We start from the raw sequence: 18,581 nt of genomic DNA, 5'->3' as shown, positions 1-18,581 counted from the left end.
AGGGCAATCATTAGTGTGGCTGAGGTGGTTTTAAACCTGAAATGATTGCAGTAGCACTGAATTGGAGTGAGTTTACCTGGAGGAGACTAGATTTTATTTTTCCTGCCGTTGGCGCGATGTAAACGGATTCATACCAATTTGATCGCTTAGTCATTAGGTTTTCAGTAGATGTCTGCAGAGTTTACCAGTTATTTAGGTTAAGTGAGGCCTCTGGGCCTCCCTCCAACATACTCTGTACCAGCTGATAATGAAGGCAAGTCACAGGTCGAATTCCGTTACACATACACATGTGTTGGCAAGTTATTCCGCTCCACCCCCAGCCAAATTAGGTGCTCTGAGCAAACCCTGTATGAAAAGTTTACTGAATCAGTGGCTGCACACTGGACCATTTTGAGGCAAAGCCTACAGCATCCTTCCAAAGGGTTCGGACTAGTGACATCTGTAGATTATTATACCCTGTTCCAGCAACAGAGGAAGTGCCTTCAAAAAATTATACCCAATCCAGGTGACTTGGACACCACCAATTTCACCAGTGAAAAACTATTTCTAATATCTATTATGTTCATGAATGAAGACACTTCTGTTGATTTAAGATTGTTGACGTGCTTGTATTAGCTGTCTCTGTCTTTTTGATGAAATGCTAGCTAACCACCTCAGGTGTGTGTACTCTTAAACAGGGCGCCTGAGTACCCTTAGGTGTAGGTTAAAACCGTGCACCTGGGGACTGCCATGTGCTGGCGGATGGGCTGCAAGGAGTTCTCCTGGACGACTGCCATCAGCTGTCAGGCCTCCTTAGGGACTGTCCCAGCTGGAGACAACCGTGTCACCCAAGGTCATGCCACTTCCGAGGGCAGTGCACATCCAATGAAACAATTCTAGGCTCCTGGGACAAAAGTACCTTCTTTCCTGGAGCTTGGCTTCTGGTGGAGACAGACCATAAACAAGGTCAACACATGAAATATAAGCCCGTAGTGCCTCCCGTAGTGCCTCGGACAGTGATAACGTTCTAGAGAGAACGATTAAGTAGGCCAGGGGAGTGGGAGTCTTGGGGGTGGGGTGTGGACAGGGGTAGGGGATTTGCGATGTCAGAGTGGACCGGGTTGATCTCTGTGGTTGGTCACTGATCAGGGTGCATTCGAATAAAGACCTGAGGAAGATGAGGGAGAGAGCCTGGTGGGTACCATTCATTCCATTTTGGCTCCCCGCACACCTTACTTGCCTGAAGCAGTCCAGGCGGTTAGCTCAGACTCCTGGGCTACACTGGCAGCCAAAGGCCAGGCGGGGCCCGCGGCCTAACTCGGAGCGCACCCTGCAGGCCACGGGACGCGCACCTCGCGCACCTGCGCACGTCCGGGCAGGTGGCCAGCGGCGGCGGCGGGACGTGGCAGGTGCTGCTCGCAGGTGCGCCGGCCCCGCCCCCACCTTCGCCTCCACCGCGCCTCTCCCTCCGGGCGGGGCCACTTTCGGGCCAGCGGCAGGACCTGGGGGCGGTGGCCGGGGGCGGCCGTTGACCTGGTGACCGCGGCGCCGCCCCAGACCGGGGGCGCAGTCCCACTCGCTCCGAGCCCCGGGCCCCCGAGCCTCCCTCCCGGGGGACATGGGGCCGCGCCCGCCCTGCGCCCAGCTCCGCCCTGCGTCGGCCCAGGCCTGACAGAGCCCGGCAGCCATGAGCACCAACCCCCGGTGGGACATCAGCAGGGCGCTGGGGGTGGCCAAGCTCTTCCACCTGGTGTGCGGGGTCCGGGAAGCCTGCGTGACCCCGTTCCTGACTCTCTACCTGAGGCAGCTGGGCTTGGCCGCGCCCTGGGTGGGCATCCTAATGGGAACCAAGCACCTAATCGCTGCCTTCTGGGCTCCGGTCTGTGCCTTCCTGGCCAAAAGCTACCGAAAACGGAGAGTGCTTCTGATCGGCTCCCTGCTCAGCTCGGTAGGGGCCAGCCTGCTGATGGTTCTGATCCCAGCGGCGGACAAAAATCGGATGCACCTCCCTTGTAATGGAAGCAGCGGCGTGACCAGCACAGACGCACTCCCGGGGGTCACACTACGTGTGAACATCACCTCGGCCCAAGGGCCTGCCTCCAGGCACCCAGCCAACAGGACTGCAGAGGTGGAAAAGCCTGGTTTCAGAAACCCACCTGGTGAAAGTGACCAAGAAACTTTTCGTGATCCGCACGGCTACGTGGCGCCCTCCGTTGAAGGAGCTAGGACCACATCCCAAGTTCTCCTCCATCCTGTCACTTCGGGGCTGAAAGATCATCCCTGGGAAGTTACTTTTGAGGTGGTCAAAACAGCCCTCCCCTTGCTTCCTGGGGGGAAAGGGCCCGGAAATCCAGCCAATTTGTCAGGGACCAAGGGGAAAGCCTGGGCTTTTGACCTGTCCTTGGAAGGGTTGCGGTGGACTTTCATCCTCTCCTTGGGGTCTGTGGCGTTCTGGGAGCTGCTGGCAGTGCCTCTGGAGCAGGTGGCCGATGACAGCCTTTATGAGTATCTGGATTTTGTGGATGCCACTGACCGATACAGAAGCCTGTGGGTCTGGAGGTTGCTGGGCATGTTGGCAGGCGTGTGTGGCATCGCAGCCTTGGTGGGGCAGCTGGACTGCTTCCTGACGAACAGCGGCCCCCGGGGTGTGGTCCACTTCTATGGGTACTCAGTGGTCAGCACCCTGGCCTTACTGGTGAGCATTTTCTTTCCCATTCCCATCTGTCAGCGGTGGGAGCCCAGCTACAAAAGCGTCAAAGCACTGTCTATTGTGGGGCGCGACCCCCGCCTCATTCTCCTCGCCTTCACCGTTGTTTTGACAGGAGCCATCGTCAGTACTGTCCAGAACTTTCTGTTCTGGCACATGAAGGACCATGGGAGTGGCGAGCTGGTCATGGGTGTCTCGGTCGCCCTCAGTTTGCTGGGGGAAATTCTGCTTCATCCGTTCAAAACTACATTGCTTAGGAAACTGTCTAGGATGGGCCTGGTGGGGCTGGGGCTGAGCTGCCTCGCTGGGCAGCTGCTCTACTACTCTTTCCTCTGGAGCTGGTGGTCCGTCCTCCCCGTTCAGATCTTGAGTGCCATTAGCAACAGGGCTCTGTGGTGGGCTGTGGGGGCCTCAGTGGAGGACCTGGCCACTCCCCACATGGAGAGGGCTCTGAGTGCCTTGTTCCGAGGCCACTTTTACGGGAGTGGCTGTAGCCTGGGCAGCTTTGTGGGGGGTTTCGTGGTGATGCGCTTCAGCCTGGCTGTGCTCTACCAGGCCTGCTGTGTGGCCCTGTTGCTCTGGTTGGCCTTGCTCCTGTCCATACAGCAGAGGCTGCCTCAAGAGCGGAAAATCAAGTACTCGAAGCTGTTGTCCATGGAGGTGAGTGACACCAGTGACTCTGAGCAGGGGACAGAACGTGACTGGCTTGTGAAGGCCATGAGGGAGGAACACTCAGACTGAAAGGGCTGAGAAATCCAGAGTGTGCTGATCGAGGAAGGAATGAATGGACTGAACAAAACTCAGCCTGCTGAGGACAGAAACCTACCCTGGACTGCAGGGAGCTGGGGAAGAGAGGGTGGGTCTATGCTGGAGGCCCAACAGGATCATCTCATTGCATGATTTTCTTTACTTTTGAAGTAAAAGGAGATTTAACTCTTTGCCATTCGATCTTTTTTAAATAATGGAGGAAGAATATATTTGCTTTTTTTAAAAGTTCCCTGTGTAGTCACTATATGTTGATGTATAAGGTTTGCAAAAGTCCTGACTTGGGTGCTGTTGAATTCAGCAATGGCTGAAGCGATCAAATCAAACTGTCACTGCCAGGAAGACCGTGGGGACCTTCAGGATTCAGTTGGCAGAGAGGGCAGCTGACTTGGATGAATCATGGCATTCCCAGGGGTCATAAAGGCAATAGCCTGCTTCTATAAAAGCCATGCTGTGGGCAGGTAAGAATGGTAATGAAGGGCCGGGCGTGGTGGCTCTTGCCTGTAATCCCAGCACTTTGGAAGGCCAAGGCGGGCGGATCATGAGGTCAAGTGATGGAGACCCTGGCCAACATGGCGAAACCCCGTCTCTACTAAAGACACAAAAATTAGCTGGGCGTGGTGGAATGTGCCTGTAGTGCCAGCTACTCGGGAGGTTGAGGCAGGAGAATCACTTGAATCCTGAAAGTGGAGGTTGCAGTGAGCTGAGATCACGCCGCTGCACTCCAGCCTGGTGACAGAGCGAGACTCCATCTCAAAAAAAAAAAAAAAAAAAAAGAATGGTAAAGAAAACAAACTCCTTTCTGTTCCCACAGATCTACAAGTGCCCGCATTCACACCCAAGTGCTTCCGATGGGAGAAAATAATGGGAAATGTATGTGTGTTGGGAGGAAGTGGGAGGTTAATAGGTTTCATTCTTACCTTTTCACAAATGTGTGTCCCACTTAGAATCATCATCTATGTTTACATCAGAGCAAGGGAAATTTCATGTCTTTTGAACTCACATTTTGCATGCTCTGCCTCATAAAGCACATGGAGATGTTAACATCTGTTTTATTGGGGTGCAGACGTCTCCATAGGTCAAGGTGCTATAGGTTCTCCACACTGTACCTGTGCCTGGGCACTTGGTGGGGTTTTGGGAGTGACATACTAGTGCTTCTGCCTTCTCAAACTCCCCCAGGGGAAAGGCCTGGAATAAAGGGCCCTTTATTCCAGAGGCCAGCCCCCAGGGCCCAATTCTTCTACCTTATCATTAGTTAAATATAGGATATTGGCCGGGCGCGGTGGCTCAAGCCTGTAATCCTAGCACTTTGGGAGGCCGAGACAGGCGGATCACAAGGTCAGGAGATCGAGACTATCCTGGCTAACCTGGTGAAACCCCGTCTCTATTAAAAAATACGAAAAACTAGCCGGGCGAGGTGGCGGGCGCCTGTAGTCCCAGCTACTTGGGAGACTGAGGCAGGAGAATGGCGTAAACCCGGGAGGCGGAGCTTGCAGTGACCTGAGATCCCGCCACTGCACTCTAGCCTGGGTGACAGTGAGACTCCGTCTCAAAAAAAAAAAAAAAAAAAAAAAAATATATATATATATATATATATATATATAGGATATTGAATTTAGAAGAAGCCTCACTGCACAAATGCAGAAAATGTCTCATAGCTGGAGAGGCGGAAGCAGACATATGAATGTCCACTGGGTCAGACATGGTTCTAGGATCTTTATTTGTTGTTTATTTTGTTTGTTTGTTTTTTGTTTTGTTTTGAGACGGAGTCTCGCTCTGTCGCCAGGCTGGAGTGCAATGGCGCGATCTCGGCTCACTACAACCTCCAGCTCCCTGGTTCAGGTGATCTCCTGCCTCATCCTCCTGAGTAGCTGGGATTACAGGCACGTGCCACCACGCCCAGCTATGCTTTTTTTTTTTTTTTTTGTATTTTTGTATTTTTAGTAAAGATGAGGTTTCACCATGTCACCATGTTGACCAGGATGGTCTTGATTTCCTGACCTCGTGATCCGCCCGCCTCAGCCTCCCAAAGTGCTGGGATTCCAGGCGTGAGCCACTGCACCCGGCCCTTTATTTGTTTTTTATTTCTCCCTAAGAAGCTTTAAGGTACAAATAATCGACAAAAAATTACCTCCATCCTAAACAATTAGAGGTTTCTCATATATATATTTATATATATTTTTTTAATATATATATACATATATGTACATATTTATATACATTTTATATATATATACATATGACATTCAGGGGCGAGCAGCCTAGAGATGGTGCCACTGCTGGATGATGCCACTGGGGATCTACAATCTTTTCATCTCCTCACACTGTCATACTCAGCCTGAGGCTACCTTCCCAGATTTGTACCCTCATAGGAACAAGATGGCTGCTGCTCTTCCAACCCTTTCATCCGTGTTCCAGGCAGGAAGAAAAGGGAAAGACAACAGGGCAAAGGGAGAAACAGGAACAAGTGTCTGTATCAAGAAAATAGGCTGCACAGTGGGTGGCTCATGCCTATAATCCCAGCACTTTGGGAGGCCAAGGCAGGAGGATTGCTTGAGCCCAGGAGTTGGAGGCCAGCCTGGGAAACATGGTGAGACCTTGTCTCTACCAAAAAAAAAAAAAAAAATTACATTAGCTAGATATGGTGGCGTGCACCTGTAGTCCCAGCTACTCAGGAGGCTGAAGTGGGAGGATCACTTGAGCCCAGGAGTTTAAGGCTGCAGTGATTTGCGCCAGTGCACTCCACCCTGGGTTACAGAGCAAGACCCTATCTCCCCCTGCCAAAAAAAAAAAAAAAAGGAAAGATAAGCCCCCCCAGAAACTCCTCAGCTGAGTGGCCACTCTAGCTGCAAGAAGTCTAGGAGGAAGTATTTTCAGCAAGGCACAGTTATACACCAAGCAAAATCAGGGTTGCATTAGGAAGAGGGGGCTGGATATAGAACTGGCAACTAGCAACATCTACAGCGGCCTCCAGGATGGAACTCACAGCCAGGTCCAGCTTATTGCAAAGCCTGTATTCCTTTCACCCCAGTAAGCCAGCTTCCCCCACAGAAATGACTTTAGTAACATGACCCCAACAAATACTCTATGAATAAATCAAATTTGTTATCGGCATTTTACAAATGAGAACGTGGAGTCTCAGAAGTCACACACTGGGTCACTGGCAGAAACATCATCAGAATCCTGGATCTCCTTACTCCAAATTTGGGGCATTTTCTTCTGTGCCAGTAGTTCCCCAGCCTGGCTGTCAATCCAAGTATGAGGAGCATATCCTAAAGGCCAGGTTCCTGGGTTCCACCAGAATCTCACAGGTGGGGCTCAGCAATCTGCATTTTTGGAGCAATCTCCAAGTGATTCTGATGTGGTTAGCCAAGCACTGTCTACTCGGTTACCCTTTCCAGCTCTATCTGTCTCAACACTTCTTTGCCAAATGTTTCTATTTGCAGTGAAGCAAATAGCAACTATTGAGTGGTCACTCTAGGCCAGGCACTGTTCTAAATAAAGCACATAGTGTATGCGTACTAGCTCATCAAGCGATCATAGGATGTAGTCACTATTAGCATCTCCAGTTTCAGATGGCAGAACCGAAGGTTCAGTGACTTGCCTGAGGTCACGCAGCTAGTAAGTGGCAGAGTTGATATTCAGATCCAGCCTGGTGGCTCCTGGGCCTGAGATTTTAATCACCGTGCTCTATGGTGGAGAAATTGAGGTGAAAGCCAGGGCGGGGAGTGGAATTAAATGTTAAGATCTAAGGTAGCTATCACTTGAAATTGACTGGATAGTAGATAATATTTACTATTTAGACAGAACATACAGTAATATCAAAAGGCAAACACGTGTATGTCCTCTTAAACAAAAGGATGAGGAACAGGAACTGGCTTAAGAAAAGAGTTAAGTAAGTAAGTGTGATTTAGCCTGAACAAGAGGAAGAAGTTAGAGAAAAAGAAGCATGAGTTGGGGGAAGGGGCTGTAGAGGAGGAGACTGAAGACAGAAGGAGGTGATGACTGATGGATCTAAAAGGTTTTATGGGAAGGATGGGAGGCCGAGGCGTTCGTTTGGGCTATTTAGTTAATGTTTGACTTTATGTTTTCTTTAATGAATGAAGCCCCTTTTTCCAAAGGGAAAAAAAAACATTATGCTACTTGCCATGGGGAATTCAAGGATGAATGAAAAGCACAGTCCATACCCTCAAGAAGCTAACAGTCTAACTAGAAGATTTACTTACACACACACACAAACACACACGCAAACACACAAACACACACACACACGGAAGCACAGGACAGTGTGGGAGATGTCACAGAAAAAGTATTACTAGAGTTTAAGAAAGAGATCATTTCTGACTCAAGAACTCAAATAAGGTTTTGTGGAGATTATATTTAAGTCTAAGTCTTCAAGGATAGCTAAACTTTATTTTATTTATTTACTTGTTTGTTTATTTATTTTTTGAGACGGAGTCTCGCTCTGTCGCCCAGGCTGGAGTGCAGTGGCGCGATCTCAGTTCACTGCAACCTCCACCTCCTGGGTTTGTGCCATTCTCCTGCCTCAGCCTCCCGAGTAGCTGGGACTACGGGCGCCCGCCACCACACCCGGGTAATTTTTTGTATTTTTAGTGGAGACGGGGTTTCACCGTGTCAGCTAGGATGGTCTTGATCTCCTGACCTCGTGATCCACCCACCTCGGCCTCCCAAAGTGCTGGGATTACAGGAGTGAGCACCCCGCCTAGGATAGCTAAACTTTTAACAGGTAAAGTGAGGGTGGTAACCTGTAAACTGTTAACAGGCAAAGTGAGGGTGGTAACCTAGGAGAGGGCATTCTATGACTATATAAACAAAGCTGCAGAGGTGAAAAAAAGCATGAAGAATACTTGGAGGGTAGCAAGAAATACAGTTTGGCTAAAGCGAAGGATTTGTGTAGGACGGTGCTTAAATGCAAGGCTGGAAAGAGAGATGGGACCAGGTCAGGGAAGGCCTTGATCCGGTAGACTTTGGATAAGACATGGAGGGCTCTGGTCAGGGTCGTAAGAGGCCACACTGAGTTTTTTTTTTTTTTTTTTTTTAAGTAGCTTTATTGAGGTATCGACATGTAAAAAACTGCACACAATCAAACACTTGTGACATGCCTCCTGCCCCTTTATAATCCCTCCTCCCTAGCCTGCTCCACTTTGGTCCTGGGCAACCACTGATCTACTTTCTGTCACCATGTGTTAATTTGCATTCTTAAAGACTATAGTATGTCCTCTTTTATTCTGACTTTTTTCACTTGTAGCAGGACGAGCCGCAGACAAAACTCCTCAGACACCGGATTAAAGAAGGAAGAGGTTTTTTATTCGGCCAGGAGCATCGGCAGACTCCTGTCTTAAGAGCCAAGCTCCCCGAGAAAGAAATACTTGGCCTTTTTAAAGGCTTACAACTTTAAGGGGTCAATCGAGCAAGCATGGGAAACGTGACTGGGGGCTACATGCATCAGCTAACAGAAAGTTTTACAATGCTTTTTTCATACAATGTCTGGAATTTACAGATAACACAAGTAGTTTACGCCAGGGGTTGATATTATTATTACTTTGTTTAACTTCTAGGGCAGGGTGATGGTGCCAAGGTTGTCTGGCTATTTATCTTACTTTTGTTTCTTTCTCTCTTTACTCCTGTCTTGTGAACTAGGCAAGGTGGGGGGAGGAGGGCAGCAGGAGTAGTAGTGGTCTCCTTCCTTACACTCAGCATAATTGCAATGACTTCTGACACCAACGACCAGGAGCTAGACTCAAGGTTAAGGGCTCAAGACTACCCTCACTTCAGATGCAGTCACAAGTTTGAGGGCTTCCCACTCCCCTCTCGGGTTTGATAATTCACTAGAAAACCCCACAAGACCCAGGAAAGAACGATACTTACTATTACAGTTTTATTATAGCCAAAGGTTACACATCAGAACCAGCCAAAAGAAGAGATGCACAGGGCAAGGACTGGGAGGATCCCAAACATGAAGCTTCTGTATCTTCTCCTTGTGGAGTCAGGACAAAGGACCCTCCTAGCACACTGATGTCAGACAAGACAGAGTGTAGCCAAGCAGTCCGACTCACCCAAGCTCTGATAGCCATTGTTTTTATTAGGGGCTTCATCACATAGGCGTGACTCATTGGATCACTGGCCTGTAACTCAATCTTCAGCCCTTCTCCTCTCCCCAGAAGTCAGGCCTGTATCAAAAGCTCAAAACCCCAACCTTCTAAATCCATGGTTGGTTTTTCTGGTATGGCCAGCCCCCATCCTGAGTCATTCCATTCGCATAAATTATGTAAGGTCCCATCATGAGTCACCTGATCAGCATAAACTCAAGTGTGGTTGATGGGCCAACCACCAATAACAAAGACACTCTTTGACTTGGAAAATTCCAAGGATTTAGAGCCCATCTCCCAGGAACTGGGGACAAAGGCCAAATTCTTTATTACACAGGATAATTAATTTGAAAATCAGCAATGATCTTAAGTGTATTAATAGCTTCTTCCTTTTCATTGCTGAGTAGTATTCCATCGCATGGATATACCACAATTTATCCATTCATTTGTATTGTATTATATTACAATACATTTCAATTCCAAAGATGTTATTGTTTTAAGTTTTTGATGATTACAAATAAAACTTTTTATGAATATTCATGTCTAAGTCTTTGTGTGAACACACACTTTCATTTCTCCTGGGTAAATACCAAATCAAATGGTAGACATATGCTTAACTTTTAAAGAACTGCTAATAGTTTCCCAAAGTGGTTGTGCCATTTTACATTCCCACCAGCAGGGCATGAGAGTTCCAGCTTCTCTACAACCTCACCAACACTCTGTAAAATCGATCTCTTTAATTTTAGCCATTCTAACAGGCATGCAGTAGTAGAGGTGTGTCTTGGTATCCTTGGGGAATTGGTTCCAAGAACCCTCCCCCAACAGATACCAAAATCCAAGGATGCTCAAGTGCCTTGTATATAATGGCATAATATTTGCATATAACTTACGCACATCATCCCATACACTTCAAATCATTTCTAGATTATTTATAATACCTAATATAATGTAAATGCTATGTAAATAGTTGTTATTCCCTATTTTTGCATTTGTATTATCTTTGTTGTTGTTGTTTGGATTATTTTTGATCCACGGTTGGTTGAATCAGCAGGTACGGAGCCCACAGATGCAAAGGGCAGACTGTATCTCATTGTGATTTTAATTCATATGTCCCTAATAACTAATGATGCTGAGCCTCCTTTCTCTGTGCTGTGCTTTTGAAAATTAATCAGCAGCATAGAAGTACGCAAGAATAAAAACAACCTCAGGTGACTATAAGAGCACATTACCTATCAGAATAGTAAATGCTTCAGAGCAGTGGTCTTTGTTTCTAGAATACTTTAATGGGGGGGGGGGGCGTGGAACCAGAACAAAACAAAAAGTCTTGATAACTTCGTGTCTTGGATAGTTTTATATACTCACAAGCCTAAAGCTATTGAATCAAGCCAGATGATCTCTAGAGGTCCCTTTAAGAATTCTTTTTTTTTTTACATTTTTTATTAGCAATGCTTTTGGAGAAAGACGCTTTGAGAATTCTAATGTATGCATGGGGATATGGCCTTTGTAGGAAAACGCTGAGACCATTGACTGCTTTCAAAGTTTATAAAAATGTGGAAGTACAAAAAATTAGCCAGGTGTGGTGGCAGGCTCCTGTAGTCCCAGCTACTCGGGAGGCTGAGGCAGGAGAATGGCATGAACCTGGAAGGCAGAGCTTGTAGTGAGCCGAGATCGCACCACTGCACTCTAGCCTGGGCGACAGAGCGAGAATCTGTCTCAAAAAAAAAAAAAAAAGTGGAAAATGATCTTCAGTGCAAATTCCTTCGTTTAAACAAAGCCTGTCCCTGTCGCTCTGTTTGCCGCATGGGTCTCCAGATGCGAGATGGGAACAGTAATCTTCCTGACAGGCACATCTCTACAGGAAGCCATTCCTGACCAATACCCTACTTTTTCATTTCTACTAAAGTTGGTTTACCATTCCCCCTCTGACCTTGTTTCAAAGAAGTGGCTTTTCATGTTTTAGGGCATATAGTTTCCTTTAATAATCTGATGAATGTCACAGGGGCTGTCCTCTGAAATATGCATATCAGATTTTTCAAGCTGGTCACATTTCATGGATAAAACAACAACAACAACAACAACAACAAAACATTCACTGGCCTCAGGTTAATTAAACAGATGAACCTACTTGAGGCAGATTTTCTGCCAAATATCTTCCCAATGGCCCAAATTAGGAAACCTCCTTTCTAATTTCGTCTTCCCTTTACTCCACGACCTGTGATTTTGCTATCACGAGCTTCCCAAATTCTCTTCACTTTGCTGCTTCTCCTTGTTCAGCCCTGCAGGCTTCTGTCTTTACGCCGGCGGCACCCCGGGGTGAGGTGTTGTAGAGTCAGAGGCTGTGATAGAGGGAAGTGGGTTCAGAGTGAAGGCCCTGGGCTCAAGCATTCTTCAGGTCACCCTTCCTTCATAAGTACGTATTGAGCAAGGCTGTGATCTGTCAGGGTGCTGGGTGAGTCTTTAGGAATGCGTCTACCACTCCCTCCTGCATGACGTCACTGGATGCCTCCCACATCTTCCCGGGGTAACTAATGTCACCACCCCATGGCTTTATGCCATTCTGCACATTTTGTTCCCAGGGCCACGGTCATTGTTTGGCAATGCGCATGTGAACTACCCTGCCCAGTCAGAGTAACACTCAACGGACTCTCTCCCTTGGATATGAGGCCAATGCTACCCACCCTGTCGATTTGCACAGACGTGAAACCTTGAATTGTACTTTGCTTCTGTGACAAAGCCTGCCTGGGAACAACACTGACAATTTAGAAGGAAAGACCTAACCACAAAAGCATGTCCACAAACAGAATGGGACAGGACAAGGTAAATGTCAAGTGAGAAGTTCAAATAGTGAGCGTTTTTCTCTGGGCAGACGGGACAGCTGAGTGCAGGGACCTTCCGAAAAGACCCTCATGGAGTTTATGAAATAAGCCTGCGTGTGAAGGAAGCACTGGGTCATAAAGTCTTAGACTTCAAGCTGTGACTTTCACTCTCTTACCTACTTTACCAGTAGGTCAGTTAAGCTTCAGAGAATCAAAAGTAAACACAATTCTTAGCTCCTGATCTTGTAGCTGTTAAAGATATTGAGTTTGACACTCTGACATGTCTTGGTTCCAGCTAAGAGGAAATTAAATATTGACTGAGCCATTAACCATTACGCTAAGGTATACTTAGACCATTATTTCCCAAGTGAGTTTTGTAGAACATGCAATCCTAGTGGTGTGGAGGGTGTGGAGGGTTGGGGAGAGCATTACATAAGGATTCTGTCTGTGGTCAAACAACTGTGGAAAATGACGCTAATTATTGTCACCCTTTAGAAACTTGTGATGCCTGTTAGCAATTAAAGACTCTCAAAAGCCTGCAGTCAACAAACCTGTTTCTCTCTCTTTGACCTATAATTCCCCTTATTTGGTGTCACAGGCTTCTTCCCATGTAACACTAATCACAATCTTTCAGAACTAGTGTTCCCTGGAAGACCCTTTGAAAAATGCCATTTGTAGTATTCTGGATGATCTTTTCAACCCAATAGAGTCGATACCAGGGACAAATCTGGGCTCCCACACCCAGACTAGCAGGAATCTTGTGCATCATGCTAATAAGAGCGAGATAAAGCTTATCTCATTAAGTCAGAGCATCGAATTTATGAAATAAGATATTAGTATGGCCTCATTTTACAGATGAAGTGACTAAGGTTCAGAAAGGTTAAAATTCAAAACTAGGTCTCTCTGACCACAGAGTCCATCCTCTCAGCTGCTACGTTCAGCCAACTCAGGCAAGTGAAGAGGCTCTTCCTAGCAGGGGAGCAATGATCAGGGGTAGGGGCACAGTAGAGATAACACCTCAGATATGTGTGTAGATTTCATAGGAGATTCATGGAAAATAAACTTGGAAAGATGTGTTGGAACAGATTGTAAACCTCCTAAGCCTCAATCTAAGGGAAACAGAACTCACACAGGTTGAAATTTGCTTCTGCTCTCTATGCCTCACACCTGCACACAGCAATACTCATAATTCTCATACGAATCTCAGTTTACAGTAGGGGAAACTGAAGCTCCGAAAGGTTAACTGACTCAGTTACCCATGGTTGCGACTACTAAATGGTGGAACCATAGCTTGAACCCAGATCTGGCTACTAGAAACCCACGGTCCTTCCTCTGAAGATTATGGGGCCTCTAGAAGAGAAGATTTGACCAGCCAGTGGAGAGGACTGAAAGCTTTTATAACTCTTGCCTGTTGCGAAGTGAACGATGAGTCTGAGTTAATGGAGATTATGGGTGCTGAGACATTTGTTTTGGACAGACCACCGCAATTTTCCAGGCAAGAAGAGGCTGCATCCGAAAAGGTATGGGAATCAAATGACAACACAGCACATGTATTGGAATTTCAGAAGTGGAATTGACAAGACAGCCCTTGGGTGTTGATTGGATAACAGGGCCGGGGATCATCCAAGAAGGAGTATCAAGGATCGCAGATGATTTTGTAATTTTGAACCCAGGTGATGAGGGGAAAATTCTGCAGAAATGGCAGAGCCCAGGAGCCCATGAGGCTGTCCATCCAAAACCTGAAACCAAAGTACAGACCGTAAGAATTATAGACAATACAGGTCAGGCGCGGTGGCTCATGCCTGTAATCCCACAACTTTGGGAGGCCAAGTCCGGTGAATCACCAGGTCAGGAGATGGAGACCATCCTGGCTAACAGAGTGAAACCCCATGTCTACTAAAAATAAAAAATAAAAAATAAAAAATTAGCTGGGCGTGGTGGTGGGTTTCTGTAGTCCCAGCTACTCAGGAGGCTGAGGCAGGAGAATGGTGTGAACCTGGGAGGCGGAGCTTGCAGTGAGCTGAGATCGTGCCACTGCACTCCAGCCTGGCAGCCTGGGTGACACAGCGAGACTCTGTCTCAAATAAATAAATAAGTAAATAAATAAAAGAATTATAGACAATACAGCAAAAACTCCTCATCTGCTAGCTTCCTTCTACAATTGCTGCCTGTCACTGAGACCAGAAGCCCTGCCACTTGGTGACGCCTGTGACATGGAGCAAAGCAGAAGGCAAGCTTGGCATCCAGTGGCTTTCTACAGCCATGTTCATGAAATCTTTATCTCTTTGCAAGCCTGGCTGTGAAATGGCCTGGAGACATGAATCTCCACTGGACTGAAGTTCTTTCCAATCCTAGGAGCCTGTGGTCCCTGATAGAAATGTGACTGGCGAGGTGTTGCTATGGTTTGAATCTTTGTCCCCTCTGAAACTCATGTTGAAATGTAATCCTCCATGTGGCAGTATTGAGAGGTAATTGGTTTAAGAGGTGATTGGTTCATGAGGGTGCTGCCATCATGGATAAGTGAATGGGTTAATGAATTAATGGGTTATTATAGGAGTGGGGCAGGTGGCTTTATAAAGAGAGAGACCTGAGCTAGCATGCTCAGCCTCCTTGTCATGTGAGGCCCTACAACACTTTGGGACTCTGCTGAGAGTCCTTCCCAGCCTGAAGGCCCTCACCAGATGTGGCCCCTTCACCTTGGACTTCTCAGCCTCCATAACTTTAAGAACTAAATCCTTTTTCTTTCTTAATTACCCAGTTTCAGGTATTCCACTATAAGCACCAGAAAACAGACTAAGACAGTTGTCATTGGCCGCAGAAGTAAAACTTAAAATATGGCCCCTGGGTAAGTCACTTACCCCACTAGGTCTCAGCTCCCATGTCTGAAAAATGAGGGCCTTGGCCTCTATGACCTTCTAAGTTTGTGCCTCTCGGCCTTTACGTGATTCCCTCCTTTGGGCCAAGGTCACGCCAGCCCTTCTCACCCTGCAGAATAGCACAGCATTCTGGAACCTGGGAGATGCTGGGGCCTGGAATGAATGTTCATCTCCTTCCCCAGAACCTAGCAGCAAGTTCCTGGTCTGTGTGCAGAGGGACCACATTGAGCCCAAGACACCAGCCCTATAGGCCAACCTATCTGCCCTCAAAGCCAGGGTCTAGGGAGTGGTGGGATGAGCCAGAGGGGGCAATCTGTGGTGATTGGAACTTGGTGTCTGTGGTCGAGGGCTGCAGCATGGGGGGCTACTGCGGAAGGCGGAGGTCTGGGTAGGCATCTTCAGGGCAGGGGCACCTTCCTACTGGCACTCAACGTTCCCTTCAGCTTTGTTCATGTCGACCCCCTTAGGCTGCAGTTTTGGACACTTGCATCCCCTCTGCCCTTTGCAAGGGGCGAACCATGCTCTCGGGCCTGGAAAGCTATTTTCTGTCTCCACACGGGGGTGGTACAGCTGTAAGCGGGCGGGAGGGGGACTGAAGAGAGCTTCTGAAGGCAAACCAGGACAGGAAGGGAGAAGCTTCGATCCGGGGGGTTCCGAAGTTCTCCACCAGGGGGCGCCAAACACATGGGAAAACTAGCGTCCCTCTTCCTTGGGCAAACCCGGTCCCTATGCCCTTCCCAAAGCTGCGGCTCAGGATGAGGCCGGCAACCTGAAGACCCTTTAGTTCTTGGAGCTTGGAATTGCAGAAAACCCCGCGGATCAGGTGCCGTTGCTGAGCTAGCTTTGTGAGAGACAGGAGGTGAGTCCAGGCTCTGGGAAAAGGGAACGGCTGCAAAGGCTTCCAGTGGAATTGGCAGATCAGCCTGGCCAGCCCCGACAGCCCCTGGCAGCCTTTCCTGAGGACATGGACGACCCTGATGCTACTTTCGTCTTGATCAGTGTAAATGTGAAGAAACGGGATAAACAGTTGCGTGTACTTCTTGAGTTTCCTAGGGCAGACGAAGGACCACCTGAGGTCAGAGTCACAATAATGAAACCAATTTCACAGACCCTCACCTCCTGTGCCTCAGCCCCATCGCCTTCCAAGCCTGGCTGCCCAAATCTCATCAGTGTATATTCCAGGGCGTGCAGAGAGAGCCTCGCAAGGATTTACAAATAAGTCCTATCTCACCAGGCACTCACTGGATCTCTGTCACCGTGGAAAAGATGAGAAGATTTGTCATGGGAAGCCTCCAAGAAAATTCCAAGACCCTCCACTATCATATCAATATGTTACAATTTTCCTCTTTCGGGAAGCATGTAGCATCTAGAAACAGTGTTTCTTCCTATTGTTCTTGGCAAATTACATCAAAATCTGTGTGCTCTTTGCCCAGAAAAGAGATGACACTTCCAAGAAGGAGAGAATATAGCACCTGCTTTTGGCTAAAAACCCTCTTCTCCAGGGTTGTACTGGCTTGTTTTCTAAATTTCAATTAGAGAATAGTGAGAAGCTTGCCCTTGGGGTGGTGAATTAGGTAAGAGAACTATGATTGGATAGTTCTCTTGAACGATCCAACTATCAATGAACCTACCTGAAATGAGGTAAGAGAGTTGGAAATGGATCCCACCAGAGGCCCATCAATTTTACGGCAAGTCCTAAGAGGGATCTGAATGTCTTTCCCCATGACACTAGCTGTCCCACCTTGCCTTGGAACTTGGCTGTCAGCAAGCAAATAAACCTCACTGTGTCTGTCCCTGGGACTAGTGAACCAACTGGGGGCCCAAGGTGTTTGGATATTTGAAGAAGTCTTGCCTTTCACAGAAGATCAGAGGTTGTGTGGTGCTATCTGAATTTTGCTTAGCATTGTCTTGAACAGGCACTAAAGAAGCATTTCAAGAAGAAAACAATTGTTTTTAAAAACTTAACTCTTCTTTGTCATTTGGTGCTCAGAAATCTTTGTCTCATTGCAAACAAAGGAGCCTAAGTAAGGGCAGTCTTGGAAAGAAGAGGCACCAGGTACCATTACTGCATTCATACTGAGGCCCACCACCACCATGACCACCACCAATGGAAACGAGAGATGGGTTCACATGTGGATGACAAAGATGTGAATGACAAAGGTCTAGCATCAAAGGACAAAATCAACAGAAGAGAAGAGGCAACCTATGGAATGGGAGAAAATATTAGCAAATCATATATCTGATAAGGCTTTAATATGCAGAATATATGAAGAACTCTTAAAACTCAACAACAGCGACAAAAAAACCTGGTTTTTTGTTTGTTTTTTTTTTTTTTTGAGACAGAGCCTCACTCTGTCCCCCAGGCTGGAATGCAGTGGCATGATCTCAGCTCACTGCAACCTCCGCTCCCGGGTTCATGCCATTCTCCTGCCTCAGCCTCCCAAGTAGCTGGGACTACAGGCGCCCACCACCATGCCCAGCTAATTTTTTTTTTTTTTTTTTTTGTATTTTTAGTAGAGACAGGGTTTCACCATGTTAGCCAGGATGGTCTCAAATTCCTGACCTCATGATCCACCTGCCTCAGCCTCCCAAAGTGCTGGGATTACAGGTGTGAGCCACTGTGCCCGGCACAACCTGATTTTTAAATGGGCAAAGTACTTAAATAGACATTTCTCTAAAGAAAACATACAAAAGACCAGCAAGCACATGAAAAGATGCCCAACATCACTAATCATTAGGGACATGCAAACCAAACCGCAATGAGATACCATCTCTCACACTCATTAGGATGGCTGCTATGAAAAACAAACAAAAAATAAACAGCAACAACAAAACAGCACTGTGGCTGGCCTGTAATCCCAGCACTTTGGGAGGCCAAGTTGGGCTGATCCCTTGAGGTCAGGAGTTCACCTGGCCAACATGGTGAAACCCAGCCTCAACTAATAATACAAAAATTAGCTGGGCCTGGTGGCACACACCTGTAATCCCAGCTACTCAGGAGGCTGAGGCAGGAGAATCACTTGAACCTGGGAGACAGAGGTTGCAGTGAGCTGAGATCGCATCACTGCACTCCAGCCTGGGTGACAGAATGAAACTGTGTCTCAAAAAAACAAACAAACAAACAGTAATAACAAGTGTTGGCAAGGATGGAGAAATTAGAACTCTGTGAACTGTTGATGGGAAAGTAAAATGATGCAACCACTATAGAAAACTGTAGGGTTGTCACTAAAACAATTAAAAATAGAATTGCCATATGATCTAGCACTCCCACTCCTGAATATATACCTAAAAAATGGAAGGCAAGGTCTTGAAGAGATATTTGTACATG

General features: G+C 47.3%; 1 protein-coding gene across 1 annotated transcript; it reads left to right on the top strand.

Moving 5' to 3' along the window:
- The first annotated feature begins 1,442 nt into the window (after window positions 1–1,442).
- MFSD6L (major facilitator superfamily domain containing 6 like) lies at window positions 1,443–3,682 on the top strand. Its single transcript, XM_025363011.1, has one exon. It carries the CDS (start codon window positions 1,667–1,669, stop codon window positions 3,425–3,427), a length of 1,761 nt encoding a protein of 586 aa, XP_025218796.1. The 5' UTR covers window positions 1,443–1,666; the 3' UTR covers window positions 3,428–3,682.
- Window positions 3,683–18,581: the final 14,899 nt, after the last annotated feature.

Source organism: Theropithecus gelada, chromosome 16 (genome assembly GCF_003255815.1).
Source record: "Theropithecus gelada isolate Dixy chromosome 16, Tgel_1.0, whole genome shotgun sequence".
NCBI lineage: Eukaryota > Metazoa > Chordata > Mammalia > Primates > Cercopithecidae > Theropithecus > Theropithecus gelada.
This window is presented reverse-complemented; position numbering and strand designations above follow the sequence as displayed.

Coding starts and splice junctions, on each gene's coding strand:
- MFSD6L (XM_025363011.1), top strand. CDS start 1,667: ATGAGCACCAACCCCCGGTGGGACATCAGCAGGGCGCTGGGGGTGGCC.